Source organism: Polyodon spathula, chromosome 44 (genome assembly GCF_017654505.1).
Source record: "Polyodon spathula isolate WHYD16114869_AA chromosome 44, ASM1765450v1, whole genome shotgun sequence".
Classification (NCBI taxonomy): Eukaryota; Metazoa; Chordata; class Actinopteri; order Acipenseriformes; family Polyodontidae; genus Polyodon; species Polyodon spathula.
Window position 1 is genome coordinate 1,378,458 of NC_054577.1, and position 10,784 is coordinate 1,389,241.

General features: G+C 53.7%; 1 protein-coding gene across 1 annotated transcript in view; it reads left to right on the top strand.

Moving 5' to 3' along the window:
- The window catches only part of LOC121305648 (phospholipase D1-like), a 12,282-nt gene extending 1,867 nt beyond the window's left edge, over positions 1–10,415 (top strand). The window contains exons 2-13 of the mRNA XM_041237343.1: positions 713–847; positions 968–1,201; positions 1,361–1,607; positions 2,456–2,550; positions 4,007–4,114; positions 4,247–4,335; positions 5,483–5,596; positions 5,850–5,899; positions 8,700–8,834; positions 9,179–9,332; positions 9,511–9,628; positions 9,715–10,415. Of these exons, the coding sequence (XP_041093277.1) occupies positions 713–847; positions 968–1,201; positions 1,361–1,607; positions 2,456–2,550; positions 4,007–4,114; positions 4,247–4,335; positions 5,483–5,596; positions 5,850–5,899; positions 8,700–8,834; positions 9,179–9,332; positions 9,511–9,628; positions 9,715–9,939 (1,704 nt within the window). The 3' untranslated portion in view covers positions 9,940–10,415. The remainder of the gene's footprint in view (positions 1–712; positions 848–967; positions 1,202–1,360; positions 1,608–2,455; positions 2,551–4,006; positions 4,115–4,246; positions 4,336–5,482; positions 5,597–5,849; positions 5,900–8,699; positions 8,835–9,178; positions 9,333–9,510; positions 9,629–9,714) is intronic.
- The last annotated feature ends 369 nt before the right edge of the window (positions 10,416–10,784 follow it).

The window sequence follows — 10,784 nt, forward strand, 5'->3', positions numbered from 1 at the left end:
AATCCGCCCCCCCTCTCTCTCTCTCTCCCTCCCTCTCTCTCTCTCGCTCTCTCTCTCTCTCTCTCTCCTTCTCTCCTCCTCTCTCTCTCTCCCCTCTCTCTCTCGCTCTCTCTCCCCCCCCCCCCCCCTCTCTCTCCTCTCCTCACTCACACCCTCTCCTCTCTCTCCTCTCCTCACTCACACCCTCTCCTCTCTCTCCTCTCCTCACTCACACTCTCTCCTCTCTCTCCTCCCCCCCCCCTCTCTCTCTCCCTCCCCCCCTCTCTCTCTCTCCTCTCCCCCTCTCTCTCTCCCCCCCCCCGAGAAAGTGAGGAGGAGCGAGAGGAGAGAGAGGCTACGTAAACTACAGGGCCTCCACAAAATACTTGCGCGGCCGCTTGCCCTAATGACCCGAGCTGGTTATGACTTTTGCGTTTCGCCACTCGCTACACACACATCACACACAGGGGAGAGAGAGGCACATGACCACAGTTCGGACACACATCACACACCCACAAGGCAGACAGGAGGGACAAACTACTGTCTCTCTCTCTCGCTCTCTCATCTCTCTCTCTCATCTGTGTCTTTGTGTGTGCCTGTCTGTCACTGTGTGAGTGTCTGTGTGAGTGTCTGTGTGTGTGTGGTGTGCCCACCAACACATAGTGTAATGGAGACACTGTGACCATGAGACACTAAGTGTGTCACAGTTTTGACACTGTGTACCCAAAAACAGCGGGAGGAGGTCCTGCTCCCTACTTCCACACACACGAACGACAAATTCATCCACTCGAGCCTCGAGGAGGGGGGGCTGGGGATCAACAGCGACTACAGCAAGAGGACCCTGATGAGCCTGCACCCCAATATCAAGGTACCCCGACTCTGACGCTGCCCCAATGCTGCACCCCAGTATCACATAAACAAATAATACAATCAGTCATAAACAAATAATACACTCACACACACACAGAATTTCTCCTTATCTTGTCAGGGAGACGTCACCAGAGCCCCAGGTTCTTTTTTTTTTTTTTTTTTTTTTTTTTCCTCCGTGGTACGTCCTTCTGGGTCGCACCACGACCGAACTGGTGTCGTCGGAACGTCTGTGGCCTTCGTGGGTGGGCTGGACCTGGCCTATGGCCGCTGGGATGACCACTGCTACCGACTGACCGACATGGGCTGTGCTGGGTCAGAGGTGCCTGGGGCAGAGGCACTGCCCAATGGACAGGTAACCACAGCTACTGGAACCCCAAAACAGGGGTACAAACTCACACCAGCCCTGCTGCTGCTGCACCCAGTCCTGGGGTTCAGAACTCCCCTCAATGCTGGACCCTGTTTATACACCCTGGTTCAGTTCTGATGACCCGTCTTGTTTGTTCTGCTGCAGGAGCCGGGTCCGAATGGTTCGGAGCGCCAGAACGGGGCCCCGGAGGGCGAGGAGGGACCCCAGGACCTGAGAGACAACAGGAAGCTGTGGCTGGGCAAGGACTACAGCAACTTCATAGTGAGGGACTGGGTGCAGCTGGACCGGCCCTTTGAAGGTACAGTGTGTGTGTTTGTCTGTCTGTGTCTATCTGTTTCTCTGTGTGTGTGTCTGTCTCTCTCTCTCTCTAACAGGATAGACCAAGATCTCTGTGTGTGTGTCCTCTCTCTCTCTCTCTGTGTCATCTGAATCTCTCACACTCGTTTCACAGCTCTGAGAGTTTAGCTGACCGATAGACACATCTGAGCACAACACAGTGACAGGGACTGTCGAGAGTGTCTCTCTCTCACTCTCTCACTCTCTCTCTTTCTCTCTCTCTCTGTGTGTGTGTCTGTCTCTCTCTCTGGGTCTATCTGTTTCTCTGTACACCCAAGACCGAGAGAGAGACACAGATAGGACAAAAGGAGACATCACACATAGACAGGAGACCGCGTGAGTTTTAGTTAGACGGCAGAGAGTGTTATGCGGACAAAATTAGACACCGCACCGACAGAGACGAGAGACACCTGACAAAGAGCCACACGCAGACAGGAGACCGAGACCAGAGAGACAAGGGCATGGAGAAAGCCACACCCAGCGCAAGAGAGGAGAGAAGGACATAGTGTGTATCTGTTTCTCTGTGTATCTGTTTCTCTGTGTGTGGCTCACTCTCTCTCTCCCTCTTCTCTCTCTCTCTTGTGTCCCTACCTGAAATAGACCCAAATCACGATTCTATGAGAGTCTTGGATGTGACAAAGTCCCCTTAATCGACTAACACACAGCGGTGAAGTCTGGTGCGACCACTGAAGAGTTCAGCTCGGAGCGAGGGAAGGAGATGGGATTGGGTTCACGGAGTGGGTTAGGCTAGACACGTGAGGGACAGTCGGCTGATTGTTTGTCGCCACGCCGTGACCGGAGCAAGCACCACAAACGACGAACACATATGTCGAGAGTAACCCTTTCGCTCCTTCGTCTCTCTGTGTGTATTGTGTTTCTCTGTGTATCTGTTATCTCTGTGTGTGTACAAACACCACTTCTACCCCTGCCTGCTCCCCAAGTCCCACAGCACTGCGGAGCGTTCCTTCAGAGTGCTGGGTTCACAGAGCGCCAGAGTGGAGGGAAGGCCCCAGCAGCAGCACGGGGGGGGGGGGGGGGGGGGGGGGCCTCGCTCGCTCTCAGAGGGTGGTAGAGAGGAGAGGGAGGGGAGCATCTCGGCAGCGTCGAGCGGGAGGAGCCCCCCCCCAGAGAGCCTCAGGGGGGAGCGGAGGAAGGTCCCCTCCCCCCAGCTCTCTCTCTCTCCCCCCTCTGAGTCCCCTCTCCCCCCTCTGAGAGAGGGCTCCTCAATCTCGTCGTAAGAGAGCCCAACCGCGCTCGAACCTCTTCCTCTCTCCCCCTCTCTCCCGAGCGCCTCCTCCCTCCCCTCTCGCTCTCTCCCCCGTCGAGGAGCGCAAGAGGAGGAGGGGGTAGCGAGAAGGAGACAGAGGGGAGAGAGCGCGAGTAGAGAGGAGTGAGTCTTTTGAGCAGAAGGAGGAAGTCTCCCCCTCTTCCCCTCAGAGGGCTCGCCCTGGCTGAGAGCATCGAAGGGAGGCGAGGGAGTAGGAGAGGGAGCCCCCTCTCTTTACCCTTCCCCCGCTGTCCCCCTCTCTCTCTCTCTCTCCCCCCTCTCAGCTCCCTCTCCCCCATCCCTCTCCCCCTCTCCCCCTCCCCCTCCACCATAGGAGGAGGGGGAGCGAGAGAGGCGGAGCGAGAGTAGGGGGGGGTAGCGAGGAGACAGAGGGGGAGCGGAGGGAGGGGAGTGAGAGAGAGTCTCTCTAGGAGGGAGGCGAGAGGGGAGGCGGTAGAGAGATAAGGAGAGAGGTGGGAGCGCCGAGAGAGAGGGGGTAGGGAGAAGGCGAGAGTGGAGGAGAGAGGGGGGGTAGAAGAGAAGGGAGCCAGAGGGGAGGGCCAGAGGAGGGGAGCGAGAGATAGGGGAGTGAGAATAGAGGAGGGGACGTGAGAGAGGGCGCGGAGCGAGAGAGGGGGTGAGGGAGAGTGAAGGAGAGTACACTCTCCCTCCTCTCGCTCTCTCTTCCCTCATCTCTCTCCCTCCCCTCTCACTCTCTCCCTCCTGGAGAGAGGGGGGTCTTCACAGAGGGGGCCGCTGAAGAGGAGAGGAGAGTGTTCCAGGGAGAGAGGATCGGAACTCTCCGAGAGGGGGGATCGAGAAGAGGAGGGGTAGGGGGTATGGTGCTGCTGGTACCTTGTGACTCTCTCCCCTCCTCATCTCTCTCGGAGGGGTACCAAAGAAGGAGAGATCCCCCATCTCGCTTCCTCTCCCCCCTCTCTCTCTCCTGACGGAGTCGTTCCTCTCTCCCCTCCCACTCTCTCCCACCCCCCCCCTCTCTCCCAGGGGAGGCCGAGCGTAGGGATTAGCGGGATAAACCAGAGCTGGCTATTGAATATAGAGGAGGGGGTCCTAGAATCAAGCTTCAGGGAACTCCCCTCTCGCTCTCCCCCTCTTACTCTCTCTCCCCCCTCCTCTCACCCCTCTCCCCTCCCCATCTCTCTTCCTCTCTCGCTCTCTCTCCCTCTCAGATCCTGCGCTCCGTGGATCGCTGGTCTGCTGGTACCTGTGAGAGCTCCATTCTGAAAGCCTACATCGACACCATCGAGAACAGTCAGCACTACATCTATATAGAGGTGAGGAGTGTGTCAGGGTGCTGTGTATTACATCTACACTGAGGTGAGGATAGCATGACAACACTTTCTCTCTCTCTCTCTCTCCTCTCTCTCTCTCTTTCTCTCTCCCTCTCTCTGTCTCCTCTGGATCAGAACCAGTTCTTCATCAGCTGTGCGGACGGGAAGAGTGTTCAGAACGGAATCGGAGACGCCATCGTGAAGCGCATCCTACGAGCGCACAGGTGCCCCGCCCCAAAAAACCAGGACTTACCAAATACAAACACACGCTTCAAAAACCAGGACTTACCAAATACAAACACGCTTCAGAAACCAGGACTTACCAAATACAAACACGCTTCAGAAACCAGGACTTACCAAATACAAACACGCTTCAGAAACCAGGACTTACCAAATACAAACACGCTTCAGAAACCAGGACTTACCAAATACAAACACGCTTCAGAAACCAGGACTTATCAAATACAAACACACTTCAGAAACCAGGACTTACCAAATACAAACACACGCTTCAAAAACCAGGACTTACCAGATACAAACACGCTTCAGAAACCAGGACTTATCAGATACAAACACGCTTCAGAAACCAGGACTTACCAGATACAAACACGCTTCAGAAACCAAGACTTACCAAATACAAACACGCTTCAGAAACCAAGACTTACCAAATACAAACACACGCTTCAGAAACCAAGACTTATCAAATACAAACACGCTTCAGAAACCAGGACTTACCAAATACAAACACGCTTCAGAAACCAGGACTTACCAAATACAAACACGCTTCAGAAACCAGGACTTACCAAATACAAACACGCTTCAGAAACCAGGACTTACCAAATACAAACACACTTCAGAAACCAGGACTTACCAAATACAAACACGCTTCAGAAACCAAGACTTACCAAATACAAACACGCTTCAGAAACCAAGACTTACCAGATACAAACACGCTTCAGAAACCAGGACTTACCAGATACAAACACGCTTCAGAAACCAGGACTTACCAAATACAAACACGCTTCAGAAACCAAGACTTATCAAATACAAACACGCTTCAGAAACCAAGACTTATCAGATACAAACACGCTTCAGAAACCAGGACTTACCAAATACAAACACGCTTCAGAAACCAAGACTTACCAAATACAAACACACGCTTCAGAAACCAGGACTTACCAAATACAAACACGCTTCAGAAACCAAGACTTACCAAATACAAACACGCTTCAGAAACCAGGACTTACCAAATACAAACACGCTTCAGAAACTGAAATTCAATGTTCAAGCAAGTTTCTGTGACCAAGACTTACCAAATACAAACACGCTTCAGAAACCTTTTGCTCTCTCTCTCTCTCTATCTCTCTCTAGTGAGAATAAGCCTTACCGAGTGTTCATTGTGCTTCCGTTGCTTCCTGGTTTCGAGGGTGACATCACCACAGGGGGCGGGAACGCCATCCAGGCCATCCTGCACTTCACTTACAGGTACAGCAGGGGGCAGTGCTGGCACAAAATCTCAATCCTTTTGAAGACCCTGAGAAAGATTTGTAGTGGCAACGTTAGCTGTTGAATTTACACTGAAGAGGAAAACTCTCTTTTTTTTTTTTTTAATAAAAACTATGATGCAAGAGCAGTCTTATTTCCCTGAACTTGATATGAACCTTCTTCAGCACAGACTGTTAAGAGAATCTGGGGGCTGCCTGTCTGTCTGGTGGTTCAATCGCTGTTTCTTTTGCAGGACAATGTGCAGAGGGGAGCAGTCTATCCTGGCACGTCTCAAAGTGCAGAGTAAGTGTCTCTCCCCCTTCCCCCCGTTCTCTGGGCTCCGCTCTGCTCTGTGTCATCCTGTCTCTCTGTGTCTCTCAGTGCAGGATCGCTGGAGGGAGTTCATCTCGTTCTCTGGGCTCCGCTCTGCTCTGTGTAATCCTGTCTCTCTGTGTCTCTCAGTGCAGGATCACTGGAGGGAGTTCATCTCGTTCTCTGGGCTCCGCTCTGCTCTGTGTAATCCTGTCTCTCTATCTCTCAGTGCAGGATCGCTGGAGGGAGTTCATCTCGTTCTCTGGGCTCCGCTGTGCTCTGTGTAATCCTGTCTCTCTGTGTCTCTCAGTGCAGGATCGCTGGAGGGAGTTCATCTCGTTCTCTGGGCTCCGCTGTGCTCTGTGTAATCCTGTCTCTCTGTGTCTCTCAGTGCAGGATCGCTGGAGGGAGTTCATCTCGTTCTCTGGGCTCCGCTGTGCTCTGTGTAATCCTGTCTCTCTGTGTCTCTCAGTGCAGGATCGCTGGAGGGAGTTCATCTCGTTCTCTGGGCTCCGCTCTGCTCTGTGTAATCCTGTCTCTCTGTGTCTCTCAGTGCAGGATCGCTGGAGGGAGTTCATCTCGTTCTCTGGGCTCCGCTGTGCTGTGTGTAATCCTGTCTCTCTATCTCTCAGTGCAGGATCGCTGGAGGGAGTTCATCTGGTTCTCTGGGCTCCGCTTTGCTGTGTGTAATCCTGTCTCTCTGTGTCTCTCAGTGCAGGATCGCTGGAGGGAGTTCATCTCGTTCTCTGGGCTCCGCTCTGCTCTGTGTAATCCTGTCTCTCTGTCTCTCAGTGCAGGATCGCTGGAGGGAGTTCATCTCGTTCTCTGGGCTCCGCTGTGCTCTGTGTAATCCTGTCTCTCTGTGTCTCTCAGTGCAGGATCGCTGGAGGGAGTTCATCTCGTTCTCTGGGCTCCGCTTTGCTCTGTGTAATCCTGTCTCTCTGTGTCTCTCAGTGCAGGATCGCTGGAGGGAGTTCATCTCGTTCTCTGGGCTCCGCTTTGCTCTGTGTAATCCTGTCTCTCTGTGTCTCTCAGTGCAGGATCGCTGGAGGGAGTTCATCTCGTTCTCTGGGCTCCGCTGTGCTCTGTGTAATCCTGTCTCTCTATCTCTCAGTGCAGGATCGCTGGAGGGAGTTCATCTCGTTCTCTGGGCTCCGCTTTGCTGTGTGTAATCCTGTCTCTCTGTGTCTCTCAGTGCAGGATCGCTGGAGGGAGTTCATCTCGTTCTCTGGGCTCCGCTGTGCTCTGTGTAATCCTGTCTCTCTATCTCTCAGTGCAGGATCGCTGGAGGGAGTTCATCTCGTTCTCTGGGCTCCGCTTTGCTCTGTGTAATCCTGTCTCTCTGTGTCTCTCAGTATCGCTGGAGGGAGTTCATCTCGTTCTCTGGGCTCCGCTCTGCTCTGTGTAATCCTGTCTCTCTGTCTCTCTCAGTGCAGGATCGCTGGAGGGAGTTCATCTCGTTCTCTGGGCTCCGCTTTGCTGTGTGTAATCCTGTCTCTCTGTGTCTCTCAGTGCAGGATCGCTGGAGGGAGTTCATCTCGTTCTCTGGGCTCCGCTGTGCTGTGTGTAATCCTGTCTCTCTGTGTCTCTCAGTGCAGGATCGCTGGAGGGAGTTCATCTCGTTCTCTGGGCTCCGCTTTGCTGTGTGTAATCCTGTCTCTCTGTGTCTCTCAGTGCAGGATCGCTGGAGGGAGTTCATCTCGTTCTCTGGGCTCCGCTCTGCTCTGTGTAATCCTGTCTCTCTGTGTCTCTCAGTGCAGGATCGCTGGAGGGAGTTCATCTCGTTCTCTGGGCTCCGCTATGCTCTGTGTAATCCTGTCTCTCTGTGTCTCTCAGTATCGCTGGAGGGAGTTCATCTCGTTCTCTGGGCTCCGCTCTGCTCTGTGTAATCCTGTCTCTCTGTCTCTCAGTGCAGGATCGCTGGAGGGAGTTCATCTCGTTCTCTGGGCTCCGCTATGCTGTGTGTAATCCTGTCTCTCTGTGTCTCTCAGTGCAGGATCGCTGGAGGGAGTTCATCTCGTTCTCTGGGCTCCGCTTTGCTGTGTGTAATCCTGTCTCTCTCTCTCAGTGCAGGATCGCTGGAGGGAGTTCATCTCGTTCTCTGGGCTCCGCTCTGCTCTGTGTAATCCTGTCTCTATCTCTCAGTGCAGGATCGCTGGAGGGAGTTCATCTCGTTCTCTGGGCTGTGCTGTGCTGTGTGTAATCCTGTCTCTCTGTGTCTCTCAGTGCAGGATCGCTGGAGGGAGTTCATCTCGTTCTCTGGGCTCCGCTTTGCTGTGTGTAATCCTGTCTCTCTGTGTCTCTCAGTGCAGGATCGCTGGAGGGAGTTCATCTCGTTCTCTGGGCTCCGCTGTGCTGTGTGTAATCCTGTCTCTCTGTGTCTCTCAGTGCAGGATCGCTGGAGGGAGTTCATCTCGTTCTCTGGGCTCCGCTCTGCTCTGTGTAATCCTGTCTCTCTGTGTCTCTCAGTGCAGGATCGCTGGAGGGAGTTCATCTCGTTCTCTGGGCTCCGCTGTGCTGTGTGTAATCCTGTCTCTCTGTCTCTCTGTGCAGGATCGCTGGAGGGAGTTCATCTCGTTCTCTGGGCTCCGCTTTGCTGTGTGTAATCCTGTCTCTCTGTGTCTCTCAGTGCAGGATCGCTGGAGGGAGTTCATCTCGTTCTCTGGGCTCCGCTCTGCTCTGTGTAATCCTGTCTCTCTGTGTCTCTCAGTGCAGGATCGCTGGAGGGAGTTCATCTCGTTCTCTGGGCTCCGCTGTGCTGTGTGTAATCCTGTCTCTCTGTGTCTCTCAGTGCAGGATCGCTGGAGGGAGTTCATCTCGTTCTCTGGGCTCCGCTCCCACGCTTGTCTGCAGGACTCTCTCGTCACAGAGCTGATCTACGTTCACAGCAAGATGCTCATCGCTGACGACAGGAAGTACATCATCGGTGAGGGGCAGCGAACATTGTAGAGACTGATCAGAGTTGGATCGGTTGATCTGAGCGATTGATCGGTTTGGTTCAATCAGTTTGCTGTTCGGTGACCTGCAGGCTCAGTTCGTAGTTGATTGATCGGAGTGACTGATTGTTAAGTGTTTGATTGGTTGATCAGACTGATTGAGCAGAGAGATTTATTGATTGGTTGGTCAGAGTGATTGCTTGATCAGAGTGGCTGGCTGATCAGCGTGTTTGGTTGATCAGAATGACTGGTTGATCAGTGTGATTGGTTGGTCAGACTGACTGATTGATCAGTGTGATTGGTTGATCAGAGTGGCATCTCGTTGCCCCCGCAGGCTCAGCGAACATTAATGACCGCAGCATGCTGGGGTCGCGGGACAGCGAGCTGGCTGTGCTGGTGGAGGATTCGGAGACAGTGCCCTCCCTCATGGGGGGGCAGGAGTACCAGGCAGGGAGGCTGGCCCTGGCTCTGCGCCTCGAGTGCTTCAGGTGAGAGGCAGAGGATGATCTGTATTGAAGCAGCACACTTGGAGTCACTATTGATCTGTTTCCGGTTCATATACTTGCATTAGACAGGGTCTCGGTTCTTCTTTACATATTTAGTGTCGATTCCTACTGAGAGATGACCCCCCCCCCCCCCCCCCCCCCCCCCCCACTCTCATTTCAGGGTGCTGCTGGGGTCAGACAGTGCCCCCAGTATCGATATCCGTGACCCAATCAGTGACGAGTTCTTCCAGGGGGTGTGGCAGAAGACAGCAGCGGACAACGCTGAGATCTACGAGACGGTGAGAGATGGAGCTATGGTGAGTGTTGGGGTTGGTTCAGGGTCTGGGTTCTCCTCATTCCCACTGCGTGGTTCTTCTCTCCCCAGGTGTTCCGCTGCCTCCCCTCAAACTCTTTCCCGAGTCTCCGCTCTCTGAAGGACCGCGGCGGCGAGGAGAGGCTGGCCGACGCTGACCCCCAGCGGGCGCAGGAACAGCTGGCCAGGGTCAGGGGTCACCTGGTGCAGTTCCCCCTCGACTTTCTGTCTGAGGAGAGCCTACTTCCTCCCCTGAACAGCAGGGAGGGGATGATACCTGTGGAGGTGTGGACGTGATCGGGGGAGAGGGGAGAGCCTGATTTCTGTTTGCACTGGATTGTAAAAAAAACAGGCATTTGACAGACAGACCGGGGATGGATGCAAGACTCCTGCTGCATCGGAATTTCACTCAATCATTCCAGGTTTTTTTGATTACCCGTAATGTGTCTAAGAAACAATCCTAGTTGTGCCTTATCAATCGAGCCCTGCTCAATCGAGCCCTGCTCAATCGAGCCCTGCTCAAACTCCTGGCTCCTGACCAATTCTAATAAAAAATCTTTACATCCCACAATAGAAATGTTTAGAACAAGAGGTTATAATAATAATTTGTATATTCTAATAGAATTTAATTTCTTAAATACATTCCATTTTCTGTTTCTAAAGATTGTTTTGTAACTACTAACCTACTCGAACCCACTGCACCCCAGCACCCTACCCACTGAGCTACTCGAACCCGCTGCACCCCAGCACCCTACTCACTGAGCTGCTCGAACCCACTGCACCCCCCTACTCACTGCAACCCCAGCACCCTACTCACTGAGCTGCTCGAACCCGCTGCACCCCAGCACCCTACCCACTGAGCTACTCGAACCCGCTGCACCCCAGCACCCTACCCACTGAGCTACTCGAACCCGCTGCACCCCAGCACCCTACCCACTGAGCTACTCGAACCCGCTGCACCCCAGCACCCTACCCACTGAGCTACTCGAACCCGCTGCACCCCAGCACCCTACTCACTGAGCTACTCGAACCCGCTGCACCCCAGCACCCTACCCACTGAGATACTCGAACCCACTGCCTTCCGCACTCCAGCCCAGTACTCTAACCTCCACATAGTTAAATATTGTATATGGCATGTTTGA